Source organism: Pseudorasbora parva, chromosome 24 (genome assembly GCF_024679245.1).
Source record: "Pseudorasbora parva isolate DD20220531a chromosome 24, ASM2467924v1, whole genome shotgun sequence".
Lineage (NCBI taxonomy): Eukaryota > Metazoa > Chordata > Actinopteri > Cypriniformes > Gobionidae > Pseudorasbora > Pseudorasbora parva.
This window is the reverse complement of record NC_090195.1, coordinates 14,453,951-14,470,818: the sequence shown is the minus strand read 5'-3', so window position 1 is coordinate 14,470,818 and position 16,868 is coordinate 14,453,951. Positions and strand designations below refer to the sequence as shown.

The window sequence follows — 16,868 nt, the reverse complement described above, 5'->3', positions numbered from 1 at the left end:
TACCAAACATAGTCGAATTTATTCATTTTTATTTTTTATTTTTACAGAGACAATGCACAATTAATAGTAATTGCACCAGAGTTAGCTAACAGCTAATTTACATCTGCTGTCCCTGGGCAGGTAAACAAATAAAATAACTTACAATAACACACACATACAACATCACAATAACCTACATATCCATGATGCAATTTATAAAACAAGGAATTTACAAACAGTCAATAATGGTTGCAAGTTTTTTGTAATAGTAGCCACCGCTTAAGCTTAATTTTAAAAATGTTGAAGCTGTCAATACTTCTGATGTCTATGGGTAAGGAATTCCATATCCTCACTGCTCTAACCGAAAAAGCTTTTTGACCAAGGCTGTTTTTCTAAACTGTGGTACCAAATCTCCCCTCACAGAAGCTCTAGTCATTCCGGCACTACCGTTATGTGCCAGGCATCCCCTAAGTGGAGGAGGAGCAAGATTATTGATAATTCTATACATCAGGCATACATCAGTGTGGAATACAAAGTTAAGAATACAAACTTTCTCAATATGATACAATGGTGATAATCCCTTGTTTTTTTGTCTAGTACTTTCAAGATTTGTTTATGAAGAGAGTACACAGACTTAAGTGTAGTCGCACCTGCCTGTGACCAAGTTGTTACACAGTACGACAAATGAGGGAAAATCAATGTATGTACAAAAAGTAATGCAGCTGATTGAGTCAGCAGGTACCTGATGCTTTTAAAATTATTTAAATGAAATTTAACATTATTTATAACTCTTCTTACTTGCTTTTTAAAAGACAGCTGTTGGTCAATTATTATTCCTAAATGCGTCACTGATTTAATTGCTTCACCATTAAACACAATATCTGGATTCAACGTATTGTGTTTTCGTACTGTAAAATACATGTTAACTGTCTTGTTTACATTAAGAGACAGGCAAGATTTATTTAGCCAGTCTGAGACTTTTATCATAGCACATGTCAGTTTGCTTGCAGCCAATTCTTTAGTTCTTGCATGGGTAAAAAGCACAGTGTCATCTGCATACATTATAATATTAACACCAGGACATACTTGAGGGAGATCATTAATATAAATACTAAATAAAATAGGTCCTAAAATAGACCCTTGAGGGACCCCTGTAGTACAGTTAGCAAAAGCAAAGCACTCCAGTACATTGTATCCTATTAACTAAGTAAGATTTCATCCAAGTCAAGGCAGAAGCAGAGAAATTAAATTTGTGAAGTTTGGAAATTAAGCAGTTATGATTAACTGTTTCAAATGCCTTTGCAAGATCTAAAAACACAGCTCCAACAACACCACCTTTATCAAGTTGACTTCTAATTTGTTCAGCAAAAAAACAATTAGCCGTTTCAGTAGAATGATTCTTTCGAAAACCAAATTGCATTGGGTGTAGATTCACTTCACTTTCATTTAAAAAAGAAACTAATTGATCACAAACTACCCTTTCTGCAATTTTCGATGCTATTGGATGGATACTTATGGGTCTATAATTTGATGGAAGCGTCCTATCACCTGCTTTAAAGGGATCCCCTGGTGTTGAGACTTGTATGGCTTAATATAACATAAATTATGTCTCTTACTGAATTATGTAGTAGAAAAACCCATGAAAGATCTACGTTATTTAAAAAATCGATTTTATATTTGGACCATGGGCGGCGCCATTTTGTTTGCGTTCTAGGTTGATGACGTAGAGTGGTTGAACTCCTCAATCAGCTGGCGCTAACCGTAGCTATTTTTACCACAACGCAACTCGAAAATTGTTTCAGAGTTAAACAAAACCAATGAATTGCTTTGTAATTGTACTTAAAACACACTCAAACATACATGTGCAAACAAACTCACCTACACAAGTCACAAACAGATCGGCGGGCGGGCACACACACCTGACAGACTGCGCTGTCTCAATCGAGATGTTGGGCTGCTCAGTCTCCACGACAGGGGCTGAATCCGAAATCGACCCCCTATACCCTGAAATAGGGCATTATTTGAACGGACGGCCATTTGTAGTGTTGTCCGACACCATGGGACATGTTCAAGTGCAGTCATTCAGTCTCACGTTCACAGCAATAACGAGTGTACAGCCGATTTACACACAACAGCTGTCCGACTTCACGCACTCGATCGTCTTCATTAACTCCTTCAAGTTGTATTAGTGAACAAAAGTAGCAAAAGTAATTTGTGTCTTAAAAGTGAAAGTTTAAAGATTGAGGTTAATTCACTGAGCTTGTGCTCAAACTTTAATGCACAAACCAATCCCATGCATCATCACCAAAACATCCTGCCTCTCTTCCTCCTCACGTTAACTTATCCCATCATCCTACCTAGATATTTCCCTCTGCTGGATACATTAGGCATTACAGTTAATCTACTGCATATCAACAGTCTATCTATGATATCAACACAGGGAATAGTGATTGAGGGTTATGTATGCGCGCACGCAGTGCGTGTGTTCGCGCCGATCTGTTGGGGTGTGTGTGTGTGTGTGTTCGCACCGATCTGTTGGGGTGTGTGTGAGTCTGTGTGAGTCTGTGTGAGCGAGAGAGTTTGTGTGCACATGTATGTTTGGGTGCGTCGGACAGCTGTTGTGTGTAAATCGGCTGTACACTCGTTATTCCGGTGCAACGTGAGACTGAATGACTGCACTCGAACATGTCCACTATAATGTCGGACAACACTACAAATGGCCGTCCCTTCAAATAATGCCCTATTTCAGGGTATAGGGGGTCGATTTCGGATTCAGCCCCTGTCGTGGAGACTGAGCAGCCCAACATCTCGATTGAGACAGCGCAGTCTGTCAGGTGTGTGTGCCCGCCCGCCGATCTGTTTGTGACTTGTGTAGGTGAGTTTGTGTGCACATGTATGTTTGAGTGTGTTTTAAGTACAATTACAAAGCAATTCATTGGTTTTGTTTAACTCTGAAACAATTTTCGAGTTGCGTTGTGGTAAAAATAGCTACGGGTAACGCCAGCTGATTGAGGAGTTCAACCATTCTACGTCATCAACCTAGAACGCAAACAAAATGGCGCCGCCCATGGTCCAAATATAAAATCGATTTTTTAAATAACGTAGATCTTTCATGGGTTTTTCTACTACATAATTCAGTAAGAGACATCATTTATGTTATATTAAGCCATACAAGTCTCAACACCAGGGGATCCCTTTAAAGATAGACGTCACTACTTCAAAGAACACTTTCAAAGAAAACGTTGTCATAAAAAACATAGTCAGAGAAAACATTGTCAGAGAAAACAGTCATGCAGAAATACTGTTACCTTTAACTTTTTTTTTTTTAGCACGTCATATGTATGAATGCGGCTACAAAACCAGACGTTTTACTAGATATTTAAATAAGAAACATAAAAGATTTAAATAATAAAATAACAGTTGAAACACAAATGGAAGACCTTTGCATTATTATAAAGGTGTTTCTAAGTGCATTCTTCCGGCACCGTGGCTGAATACGAAACATTTTCCTTCTGCACTCTCTTTCAATCTTCTATCTGGCATCTCATGAATCAAACGAACACATATACACACACACACACACACACCACACTCAAACCCCATCCAATGTTTCTAATCTCCTCTTGCGGAGAGGCTTTGAATATTCTATAGGTTTGATAATGGGCTGCTCTTTCAAATTACCTGACCTTTCAGATACGAATCAGAGGACCCAGCATCTCCTTAGCGTTGGCATCAGATTCAGTGCTCTGTTACAGTGTAATGCGATCATAAACAAACTGCCCTTTCTTCTTTTGCTCGGCTGCTTCTTCTAGCATTTTTTTTTCTCTCTGCGTGATATTACACCCTGCCAAAGGTCACTCCCACTCAACAGAAACATATTAGAGGAATGATTTGCTGCTCTGCCATTTTCGATGCAGAAAAAAAGGTGTGCAGTACAATAACGCGCTACCTGCTTTACTGGGGGTATCTGAATGACTCTGTCTTGAATGGAGCCATCTGTTTTCTCAGAAGAGAGAGCTTCAAATGCTAACATTATGCTAACCAAGAACGGCATTAAGATTGTGTTTATCCTTAAGATGCAATTCAGAGGATTTTCCAATACAGACATACATGTTGAAATGTTGTGTATGTTCTCGCTCTTAGAGGTTTAGATAAACATGTATCTTCTAAGCAGCAGGAATACAACCTGCTAGAGTGCTTTATTTCTAATTATAAATAGAATAGCTCTGGTCCTGTATAATGATATATATATATATATATATATATATATATATATATATATATATATATATATATATATATATATATATATATATATATATATATATATATATATATCAAAGACGATCAAAACAATCAACTTTATTTATATAGCGCTTTTACAATGACGATTGTTTCAAAGCAGCTTCCCAGTGTTAAACAGGACAATATTGCAAAAAAATAAATTATTTGACTGTACAGTCATTCTGGAGAAAACGGTGATGTTATCAGCTTATTTTAATTTATCATATAGCGACAATGTTGGCATTTCTGTATTATAGTTTAGAGAATGAAATAAGACCTAATTAATACATTTTATTTGTATATTTAGTTGAATAACTTACATCTTAATTTTAGTGTCCCCAACTGAGTAAGCCAAGCCAAAGGCGACAGTGGCAAGGAACCAAAACTCCATCAGGGCATGATGGAGAAAAAAAAAACCTTGGGAGAAACCAGGCTCAGTCGGGGTGCCAGTTCTCCTCTGGCCTATTAACAACAGTATATGATTATTATTCTGGCAACCTTACAGGTCATAAATAATATTAGATTGAAATATAATAATTTCCGGGTATTTTGGAAAGTTTGTGTCTTTAATATTGTTATTACATAGTAATATTTTATATAAAGTTAATGTGATATTAGGAATATAGTGGTTACAAGGAGTTAGGAATGTAACAGTGATAAAGTCAAAGACCATCAAATGACAGAAGAAACAAACTGTGTTAACTAAAAACCAAAGAATTTATACATAGGAAGACGGTACACTCCAATTACTTATAAATGGGAAAATGTTCAACACCCAATATGGTGAATAAGCCCCGCCTTCTAAATGAAAGAGCCAATAGTTGATTAGTAAAGTCATCATGTCACTGCAGCTGCCGTTAGAAGCTCCAGTCGCTATACAAACAGGCAGTGTTGTGTGCTTAGGATTGCCCATGCACATGTCTTGTCCAGGCTGAAAATTTGTGTTTTTTGCGATGATTCGATCATTTAGAAACTAAATTTATGAGGCTGCTATTGTCAGATTAACCCTTAAATGCATACCTCGGGTCGTTAGCGACCGGAGATGTCATTCACTACCCTGCTACTCATACATTTTTTAAGTTAGACATCAACCTTCTTAGTATTCCTCAATCAATCAATTTTAAACAATATAACAAGAAAAAAATAATAGAATTATAATTGAATGCCTGTTTTTTCACTAGTTTTTTTTTCACTAGTTTTTTTGTATAGGGTCGCTAACGACCCGAGGTGTGTAGGATTGTACATATATATTTTTTGCACAATGATAAGTTAATCTATAATGACGAAATCGGGCGCAATTCACCTTTATTCCACAAGTTGGCAATGTCTGATACGCAATGATGAAGTGACGTTTTATTCATAGTTACCCATAGTAACGAAACAATAATAATTATAATCTGCAAAACTCGAATGGCTCAGTGATTTACAGCAGAGAGCAAGAACTAAACACAATCATATATTAGTGTCACTGTCCCTTTATGATGGATGTGCTCAAGAAGCTGTCAATTATCAAAATATTGATTTTGAAGAAGTTGAAAATGAGTTGAGAATATGCTCACGAATCGCGAATATGAGGCAGATGCTGAATATACTGGTAAATGAGCTCTGACGAGGACAGATGATGATGGTATTAAACATCTGCTCAAACTGAACCCTAACGACCCGAATATGTAAGAATGTTTGGCGAAACAGTCATGCATTTAAGGGTTAAGTTGGTGAGTTCAAATATGACATTTTATTGTAAACTTGGCAAACAGTTTTGGAGAATGTGATGTTTCCCCATTCAAAAAGAAAGGATCTGCACTTGCATGCCTAAGAGGCGTTTCAAAGATGGCCGCCGAGTGACTTGTCTATAACTCAATGTGAAAAAATACTTCAACCTCAATTTAACATAAGTATGGGTTGGACACACTCCAGCAACAAGCATGTTTCTCAGGAAATGATCTGATTGTGTTTTTTGTTGTTGCTGGAATTGGTTTGTTGGGTGATATCTGGATGCTTCCGGATGCTTCCATATTAACATGAATGATTCCGATTACACATACATGCCATTTCACTCAGAGCTCATGTGTGTTTTAAGGCCTTAACATATGGCACAACAACAGCACAGGAGCCGTTACGGCTGTAAATATCAGCCGTGTTACGCCTTGCATCCTTGGAGCGAGGCTACAGGGCAGATACAAGGTGATGCTTCACGTGAATCAAAACGCTGCCACCGTGTCTCACTGCCAGCACCTCAGCGTAAGTTATGAGCACCATCCATCTTTCGTAGAGTGTTTATATGTCTGCGCGTGTGTGTGTGTGTGTGTGTGTGTGTGTGTGAGTGTGCATGTAATTGCTCATTAGCCATGCTTGAGAGGAGCAGCGCCCAGATTCACAGGATGGTATTAAACTGAGCTCACAACTGGTTCAAACTGTTATTGTTTCAGTGATTTACAGACTCAACACAAACACTGCAGACAGTAAGAGATCTCAAAATCTAATAGGTGATGAATCACTGGTTTATTCCCTTTTTATTTTTGCCTATAGTTTACAGATACAGATTTGATTGCTTTACTTGAATATAAAAATAAATGCAGAAATATTTTCTACGGTTGGTGTTATTTATTTTTATAAATAACACCAAGTTTGTTCTTTGCAGTCCTAATTTAGACACTAATTTATTCAGTACTTAATTTACATAAACACTCACTATTGTTCACTTGAGGAATACCTTCTCTCTTACTAGTACATTCTTCAAAGGTATTACTCTCTAAATTATACATTACAGCTCAACCAAACTTCAAATCAGAAAAAGGCATGCTAAAGTAAAATGTTAATCATCTAGCTGCTCCCACGAATACTATGAATATGTATGGGTTATTTGGTTTTATTTGGTTTGAAAACATAAAACAATTTTTACTGCAAAAAAAAAAAAAAAACATAAAAAAATCACTCCTAAATACATACACAGAAATATACAAACAGAGAGGAAAAACTTTAAATCAGCACCTCAGACTCAAGTAAACTATAATGTCCTGTAAAAACTCTTGAGCAGCTCCATTTGCTTGTGTGTGTCTTGTAAAGGAAATAAATCACAGAAGAACAGCCAAAGTAGATATAGAGAATATGCACTGACGTCACGTTCCCACCGGAACACACCCCCCTCAGCCGGACTGAGTGGCAGAAGAGCTGCTGCGTGACTGGATTTAATACGCGAGTAAAACAAATGGTTATCAGATTAAACTAAAGGTTGGACTTGATATAGTGTTCCTTACAACTTACGAAAGATACAGTGATCCATGGATATTGACATGAAGCCAGGAGTCGTGTTTTCCTGACATTTATGAGTCTTATTTCGATATATATATATATATATATATATATATATATATATATATATATATATCCCTGTCGGTTATGACAATTTATAGAGTGAATCCTGCATGTATATGCAGATGGACATATGCATTGAAGTGTATATGTGGCTGCTTGTCAAGAATGGAAAACAAAAGATTTAAAGTTCTGAATATATTATAGGCCAATTCCTTAGTATTTTTTATATTGCCTAGACAGCACACAAAGAGATACTGAAAGCTGTCTCTCATTCAATGAACGTGATTTCACAATCGTGAAGCTGACGACACAATGAATCTCTCATTTACGTAATGTCAACACTTAGAGAGGATTAGCAAACATGCAGAACTTAGCACTGGAAAAAAAACTACAGTGGTGAGTGGATTCAACAACACCTGTGATTGGCGGCAGCTTTTCCTTCTAAAAGCAATAAGTAGCAGAAGCAGCAGACGGCAGTGGTTTAAGTGAGAAAATTGTACACTATTATTAAGTCTGTCTGCCGGAGGGTGGCATACGGATGTCCACGGGGTCCATGGACAAGCCTCCACCGACACCCCCCTCCCTCCAACCTCTGGCACTGGGCCTGGTTTTGTGTGTTTTCGCTGCATTCTCACTGTAAACTAATGCTGCCTCTCAGTCTTTTTGCCTCTCAATGGAGCATAACCGCAGTCACTCCAGCTGCCGGTGACGTCACGTGCATTCCCTATATACACTATATTGCCAAAAGTATTGGGACACCCCTCCAAATCATTGAATCTAGGTGTTCCAATCACTTCAATGGCCACAGGTGTATAAAATCAAGCACCTAAACATGCAGACGCTTTTACAAACAATTGAATGGGTCGCTCTCAGGAGCTCTGTGAATTTAAGCGTGGTACCGTGATAGGTTGCCACCTGTGCAATAAGTCCATTCCTGAAATTCCCTCACTACTAATATTCTACAGTCAACTGTTAGTGGTATTATAACAAAGTGGAAGCAATTAGGAACAATAGCAGCCACAAAATGGTGGGCCACGCAAAATCACAGAGGGGTCAGCACATGCTGAGGTGCATAGTGCACAGAAGTTGCCAACTTTCTGCAGAGTCAATAGCTACAGACCTCCAAACTTTGTGTGGCCTTCAGATTAGCTCAAGAACAGGCCGAGCAGCTGCATCCAAGCCTCACATCCCTAAGTGCAATGCAAAGCATCTGATGCAGTTTTGTAAAGCATGCCACCTAGACTCTAGAGCAATGGATTCATGTTCTCTGAAGTGAACAATCATGCTTCTCTGTCTGGCAAGCCATTGGACAAATCTGGGTTGGGCGATATCAGGAGAACGGTACTTGCCTGACTGGATTGTGCTAAGTGTAAAGTCTGGGGGAGGGGGGATTATGGTGTGGTACACTTGGCACCTTATTTCCAGTGAAATTAACTCTTAATGCTTCAGCATACCAAGTGCACAAAGCAAGGTCCATAAAGACAAGGATGAGCATGTTTGACTTGACTGGCCGGCACAGACTGCAAATCTCAAACCAAAAGAACAGCCAGGCCTTCTCGTCCAACATCAGTGCCTGACCTCACAAATGTGCGTCCAGAAGAATGGTCAAAAATGTCCATAAACACACTTCTAAACCTTGTGGAAAGCCTTTCCAGAAGAGTTGAAGCTGAAGCTGTTAGATGCAAAGGGTGGGCCAACTCCATATTAAACCGTACGGATTAAGAACAGGATGTCGTTAAAGTTCATGTGCATGTAAAGGCAGGTGTCCCAGAACTTTTGTCAATATAGTTTATTTTAGGTGCTTTGTCTTATATAACATCTGGAACAGGCTGCTATATTCAGGAACAAATTAAACTGAGCTTCTCAATGGGGAATTTACTGCTGAGCTCCACAAATTACGTATGTGTGTTACAGCGAGCAATTAATACATCCTGAAAGCTCAGCAAAAACACAATGTTACAGTATACAAAGAACAGGTATTACAAATGTAAGGATAGGCTGTAGATCAGCAAGTGAGATGCACAGAGTTCTGGGAAAACGCTGTGTTTTTGTCTGATAAAGATGATTTCGTGGTGCTTGACGAATTCATTGATTTTATAGCAATCTATAGAGTCGTACGTGCTTCAATATCCAAACAGCGAATTACACTTCAAACTGCTCTTCACAACGGAGAGATGGCTGAAATACTCTCCCTTATTTTTCCACTTAAGCCTCAAGTATTGCTGTAGACTCGAGTCGAATCGAGGTTTGTGTCTGAGATAAGTTTCTTTCCTCTTCCCTGAAGCCACCCAGCACTTCTCATCAGGGGTATCGTGGCCCATTCTTCCGCGAATGACGCAGATTCAGGAAATGGACTCAAAAATAGCCCCATTTTGTGTTATTAGTCATCTTTTATGATGACATTCAGCAAAAAAAAAATGCACACCGTTTTGGTACACCATCTCTTTTTCTGTGAAAAAGCCTGGCCAGTTACACAGGGATGTGAACAGGAAAGCTCCATCAGCATTTGATAGAGCACTTCCCTCAAGCTCGGGTTAATTCCTCACTCGGTTCCAAAATTAGTCTTTTCAGCACATTCTTAGCTGCATATGCTGCTCTTCCAGTCCCTCTCACACAAAGCCTAATTAACTTCATGAAGTTTGAATTTCAGAGCAGAAAATGAACGAGAGATCCTGCAATGGTGTTGCAGCAGAATGAAAGGCCATGAGGAGCTTAATCACATTCACATTATCTGGAGCTTTGTGCAAGATCAGATTTGATTCCTGGATAGGCAAGCTTATGATGAATAAGGCACTTGAAAGGAATCAGCATTACAGGGAATCCATAATGGGCCAAACTAAAAAAAAAGTGATACTGTCAACATGTAATGTAACTATTTTGGGAAAATCTCACAAAATTTGCCCAGATCATATCTTAAAAGACAAAAATATAAAATTATGTTTTGCAAAATGACAATTAAGCCTATATTTTTAACAAAATTTTTTTAGGATCAATACATTGTACTTTTTTTGTTTTAATAATCACGGGTATTGCAATTTTCATAGCGTGCATAGAAAATATTCAGAACAATTAATTAATAAAATAAGATACATTTTCATATTTTTGAGCAGTTTTGAGGCTTGAATTGAGGAAACGGTGATAGATGATAAAAAAATTAAATAAAAAACACTTTTAAGAGTCAACTTAAAGAAAATCACTAAAAATATTACATTAATTGTGTCAGACTAAATAATGAAGTCTTGCATGATTTCTTCAGGTAGATTTCGTTAAAGAAACATTATAGTAAAGGAATGCAAAATATAAAGTAAAAAAAAAATCTTGGTCCAATATGTTTGCATTTATATATTGTTTTATGTATGTGTGTATGTATGTATGTATGTATGTATGCATGTATGTATGTATGTATGTATGTATGTATGTATGTATGTATGTGTGTATGTGTATATATATATATATATATATATATATATATATATATATATACACACACACACACACACACACACACACATATACTTTAATTATATTAAGTATATAATTGTAATTTGATCAAATAAATGCAGCCTTGGTTAGCATAAGAGACTTTAAATTAAATATAAACATAAATTAATTTTTTTTTTAAAGAATTTAAATATAAACTGTATAGACCCCTATATGTAGTATATAAACACGATGGACTGCATTTTTATATTATTTTGTGAAATGACCCAGATATTTTCTTGAAAGTTTTTTTTTTTTTTTTTTTTTGTGAGACCCATCCATGAACATTTCAGCTGCTTTCTCTCTATGAAATTTGAAAACTCGAATGGGTTTTTATGGCAGTTTGTTGAAATGAGCCAGTGCTTTCCTTGCATTCACAGACATCATGTGATGCTTTACACCAGACAAAATAGCTTCACTGCCTTTTTTCCCCAAAAAAACTTTTGAGACTACAAAACATTTCATAGAAGAAAACAGCCCAGCGGTCGACCTCTCTGTCTCTCTAATCTTCTGGTGATGGTATTTGCACTGAACTGCCCTGATTGCTTGAGTCATTTCCACCTGGGGATCTCAGGCAGGACAGTCTTTCCAACCAATGTCACCTGTCCCCCAAAAAATATGGCCATAAATCTCTCTCTTTATCTCTCCTGCACGGCGCTGTAATAAGAACACCACAGCTGCTACATGTTAGCAGCGTATCTGTGACGGCTTCTAATGTCGTCATTAGCCCTGCACTTCATCTGCGGGCCTAACGAGCCACTTAGTGAGGGAAAGCAACGCGACTGGGAGGAAGAGAACAGTAACAATGAGAAAAGTGAGGTCAGTGACTGACAGACAGAGTGATGTGACATCAAACACAAGACCGCATAGATCCTCATTAGTGACTTTTCATAAACTACTTGTTACTTTCAGGTGCTTCAGGGTGTCAAAGATGATCACATAAAAACCCAAGACTTGAGCTACTTTGTTCTCGAGACTCTGTTAGGCATTGTGAGACTTTGTCAGGCGTCTCAATGTCACGCTGAATGCTATCATAGAGTTTCAGACACCTCAAGCCACAGCCGAAATTTGCTGGCTGTTTATTATCAGGGTGCGAGTGCAATGCACCAATTTTGACTGACTGGAAGAAGAGACAGAAAGCAGCCAACAGGTTCATTTATAAATAAGTATTTTTTTACAGCGCTTGCAGGGTGCTCTCATACTTTTTTTTTCTTCTTTCTTTAACTTACTGCATAGAAGTCATTCAATTTTAATCTCCCACTGACATATACAAAAAATAAATAAAAAATACTGCTAGAAATTAAGTTACAGTTCTATTTGCATAGTGAATTGTGATATTAAACAATATGTTTAAACTGTTTTTATTTATTTATTGGGCTTTGAATTGCAATTGGAGTCTTTAATGAACTGTATGTGAGAAATGTATTTCAATGAATCATAAAATGGCCCTGATATGTCACTAAACATTAAGAAATCATGTTAATTTCAAATACTTATAACACTAACAACACTAGTCCGGCCAGGATATTGTCATTTTAAAAGTTGTTGTGGCAGCCCTCAACCAGGGCCGTACCCAGGATTTTTTTTTAAGGGTTTGAAAAAAAAACATTTCCCTCCTTTACATGTGCATTTTAAGACATAAGAAAATCAAAGAATCAGCTAACTGTAGCTTTAAAACCATGTCAGTGTGCAGTATAAATTATTTTAAGAAGACAACAGATTTTTGAGAATCTGGTTAAATGTTGCAACAAAAAAAAATTGACTCCAAATTAGAAAATCAGAAAATCAGTTTTGTTGTTAAATTGAGCCAAAGACGACAAATGTGTGACTAAGTCTTTGAAAACCTAAGTTAATTTTTGTAATTTACATTATGTAAAGAACATTATTTGAACATATAACCTTGATATATTTAATGTTGAATGAGTAAGATCATGTCAAAGATAGAAATCAATGTGAAAATATAACCAATGAGTGAAATCAAAATGTGATGCTCCTAATCTCAATATTAGATTATGAGACTTTAGCCTGGATTTCACAGACAAGAATCACATTATGTGTAGCAATTAGGAATATATTGTAGGCTAATGCTTTTTCTATTCTGAGCACAGTGGGCTACCTGCTCTTTCTGTCTCATCGCCATCATCTTCTCTCTTTATTTTTCCCCCAGTCTCCTTCTCTTGCCCTGTATCTTTTCTCTTTTCAAAGCTGAGCTTTGTTTGAAGCAGTCTTTTCATTTTCGTCTGTATCAGTAAAAACAAAGTTGTAAATGTAAATTTACTGAAGGCTTCCAAGAAAACCAGGTCAAGAAAATGTTATTAGTTTGCATCCCTGATTATTAAGAGCTCTCGCGGTGTTGTGATATCAAACATCAGTCATTGTTCGAAGCACCGGTTGGTGGTTGTTGCATTTGTCCCGCCTCTCCTCCACTGTGATTGGACATTGATGTTCACCCAAAATTAAACTGTGGGCGCTCAATGCGTAAAAATGGACAAAACATGCCAGCTGTTGGCACTATTGAAAAGTGCGGCGCATTTATTGGAAACAATTGAAAACATACGCCGGGCGAGGCAAGAACACCTGTTTGTACTCCACCTTCCACCTATCGACCAATCACAACGTCAGTAGTGTTTCGGCATCCGTGTTGCCAGCTCTACTCTAGTTACCACAGCTTCAGCTACAAACGTTCCTGCAGCCTATCTGGCAACCTCGAGTCAGGGGGAGGGGGAGAGGGGATAGTGATTGCAGTATCAGTTTTGGCCACAATCTTACATACACTTCCTTTAAGTAATCCATATCTCCCAGTATATATTTCAGTTTATAACATTTCAAACCATTATTTTACCAACAAAAAAAAGTCAGTGGAAGTTATTGTATGCTGAATAAGTAAATTACATAAACATAAATAAATATAACCTTAAAATAAATATTAATATTTAATAAAATCTAATAAAAACTGTATATATTTTACCCAAATTAATGACTGAATAAACAAACAAATACATAATATCAAAAAACGGCATTCGTTTTGATTAGCTATATCCTCAGCGCTGTCGCATTTGTCAAATCTCACCTAAGCTTACGATATGCCTACATCATACGTCCTACGTCGGGTCAGAGGTCACCCGTTCACCAAATGTCAACTCTCTCATGAATGCGTGTACAGCTGTTTCCAGAAGCTAGTGAAAACATATGGATATTTTTCATAAAAAACCCACTGGAGTCATATGAATTACTATTATAATGGATGGATGGATGCATGCGCTTTTTTGGAGCTTTAAAATCTTGTGCTCTATTCAATGCAATTAAAAAGCTGGGAAGAGCCAGGATATTTTTAATATAACTCAGATTGTGTTCGGCTGAGTCATATACACCTGGGACTGAGGGTGAATTATGTGTCAGTTAGCATTTTTGGGTGAAATATACCTTTACAAGGCACAGTATTTAAGATTTTTGTATTAAAATATCCAAAATCCACTAGAACAATGTTATTTGATACTTACATTATCCCAAATGTTTGCAAGAATGTTTAAATCCAGAGAAATAAGCCTTTTGTACCAGGACACAGACCGTGTCTGTACATCCCTGGTCAATGACATCATACAAGCATTAACCCTCGCTTTCCGAATGAGTTTTTAGAAAACTAATCATTGTTATATAGCTCAACACATTTGTTTTACCATCCATAATATTGAACTAGCTTAACATGCACAAATGTGTCTAGGTCGACATACGCTCACCAACGCCTTGCTGTCGGCCGATTGTTAATTAACATATTAAATAATAAAGTGGTGAATAACAAAGGTCAATGTACAGTTCAGAGGTGGCTAAGCTACATTTGCCAACCCTCACAGGGATCAAAGTGTTCTGAAAAGCTTTTTTAATTGTCAAAACATTCAAAGACTTCATATATTCATTCATGCAAATTTCTATGCATTATTATCTCATATATTTTTGTCCACATGTGAACATGGTTAGATAGCAAGCCGAATACAATAGAAGTCTCTCTTGAAGATATAGCGCTTTTAACAGTAACATACACTGTAATGAATATAATACAGCTTTAATGAGCACGACTGCCACAATTCAACACTGGAAACTGAATTTTTAAAAGAAGTGCTAAGGCAGGATTATATAATTTCTTCAGTTCAGTTCCTTAAATAGCTTTAGTTTGATTTATGTAGCAGGCGGGCACTTTGGCTTTATTCGACCTTTAGCTTTAGACAGAAAACCACTACAGTGGCACAGATTTAATTGCTTCATTTACCTGTTTAATTGTATTTTAGCACCATTCGAGGCAAAAAAGAGACAGACATGCCCTTGTTCTGTTGTGTTTATCTAAGCAAGCGAATGCTCTTGATTTTCCTCTTAGCGGACTAACATCTTGAGGATGAGGAAATAAAAAGCCTGTGATATGTGAGCGCTCAGAGAGCCGAGAAAGCCAAAGGAGACGGAGCATAATTTTCAACAGTCTGCTGATGCTGCCATACCATTAGGCAGAGGCAACAATTTTGAAAAGAAATAAGGTCTCTGAGGTACATTATAAGCTCCACTTCTCAAAGGTCACAGCAAGATTGCAGCAAGCGTAGGAAATTACCACCGCAGATCCCAATTAAAACAGACCATATAGATTGTATCTGCACAGCTAAGCCAGGTGAGAGTCGACACTGTTATATGTTTGCTTCAGGGGCTGCACACGAGATCCTGTCATAACGTCTCCCTTCCACACTCCACACACACTTCCCTACACTCCACACACACGCACGCACGCACGCACGCACGCACGCACGCACGCACGCACGCACGCACGCACGCAGTTTTGTTGAAATCTTGATTCCGATTGGATGGCTGCCAATCTAAGGTTTTGATTTTTGGTTCCACATCACTTTACACAATTTGAAACCAAACACGTTCAATAAAAACGACAAACACAGAGAAATTTATGCCAATGCTACAATTGAGAGTCATGGCAGGTAATCCACAACGTTTTGAAAAAAACAAAAAAACAAAAACAAAAGGGTCACAAGACCATTCTGAGAGGGTTTAGAGGGCTCAAGAATATACTGTACGTGTTGTCCGATTAAATCTGCCGTCAGAGACGAAAATATGTTGTCAAGCTGTATGTCAGTGTTATTATTTTCATAGCTTGTTACGAAAATAAATTCTCTCTCACTTCAGAAAACCAAACTGTCCTGTCCTGTCAGCCATTATACTCTTCAATTGCATGTGCAAATGCGGCGACGCACGCAGTATTTTACTTATAAAGCACAAGAGAAACTACGAGCATGCAATGTTATGCTGTCAATTAGTGAGTCAGGAAACAAAAGTAAAGTACCAATAAATCACCTAACTGGTACGACGTACTGGGAAGGAATTGCATGCAGGTAGGATGTTCGTTCTATTCATCAGGAGAAGTATTCATGTTTCATTAACAGTTCATGTTAGTATTATGTATTCACCATGGTAACTCAAAAATGCCATATGTCATATGTCACATATATACACACACACGTAGGCCTATATACATGCACACGTAGGCCTACACACACACATACACATACACACACACAGGGACACTCCATAGGCGTAATGGTTTTATACTGTACAAACCATATTTTCTATCCCCCTACACTGCCCCTGCCCCTAAACTTACCCATCACAGAAACATTATGCATTTTTACTTTCTCAAAAAACTCATCCTGTAAGCATTTTGAAAAGGGACATGGCCAATGTCTTCATATTTCACCCTCTCCTTGTAATACCTATGCCATACCCATGTCATTATACACACTTTGTGTCCTCATATGTCACAA

The 16,868-nt window shown here is 37.6% G+C and overlaps 1 protein-coding gene across 1 annotated transcript in view; it reads right to left on the bottom strand.

Annotated features, from left to right (window-relative positions):
• ctnnd2a (catenin (cadherin-associated protein), delta 2a) overlaps positions 1 to 16,868 on the bottom strand; it is a 396,135-nt gene that overhangs the window by 174,721 nt on the left and 204,546 nt on the right. Inside the window, exons 9-11 of the mRNA XM_067434320.1 lie at positions 16,688 to 16,692; positions 2,714 to 2,758; positions 1,118 to 1,140 (exon numbers count right to left, since the gene is read on the bottom strand). Coding sequence (XP_067290421.1) covers positions 1,118 to 1,140; positions 2,714 to 2,758; positions 16,688 to 16,692 — 73 coding nt within the window. The remainder of the gene's footprint in view (positions 1 to 1,117; positions 1,141 to 2,713; positions 2,759 to 16,687; positions 16,693 to 16,868) is intronic.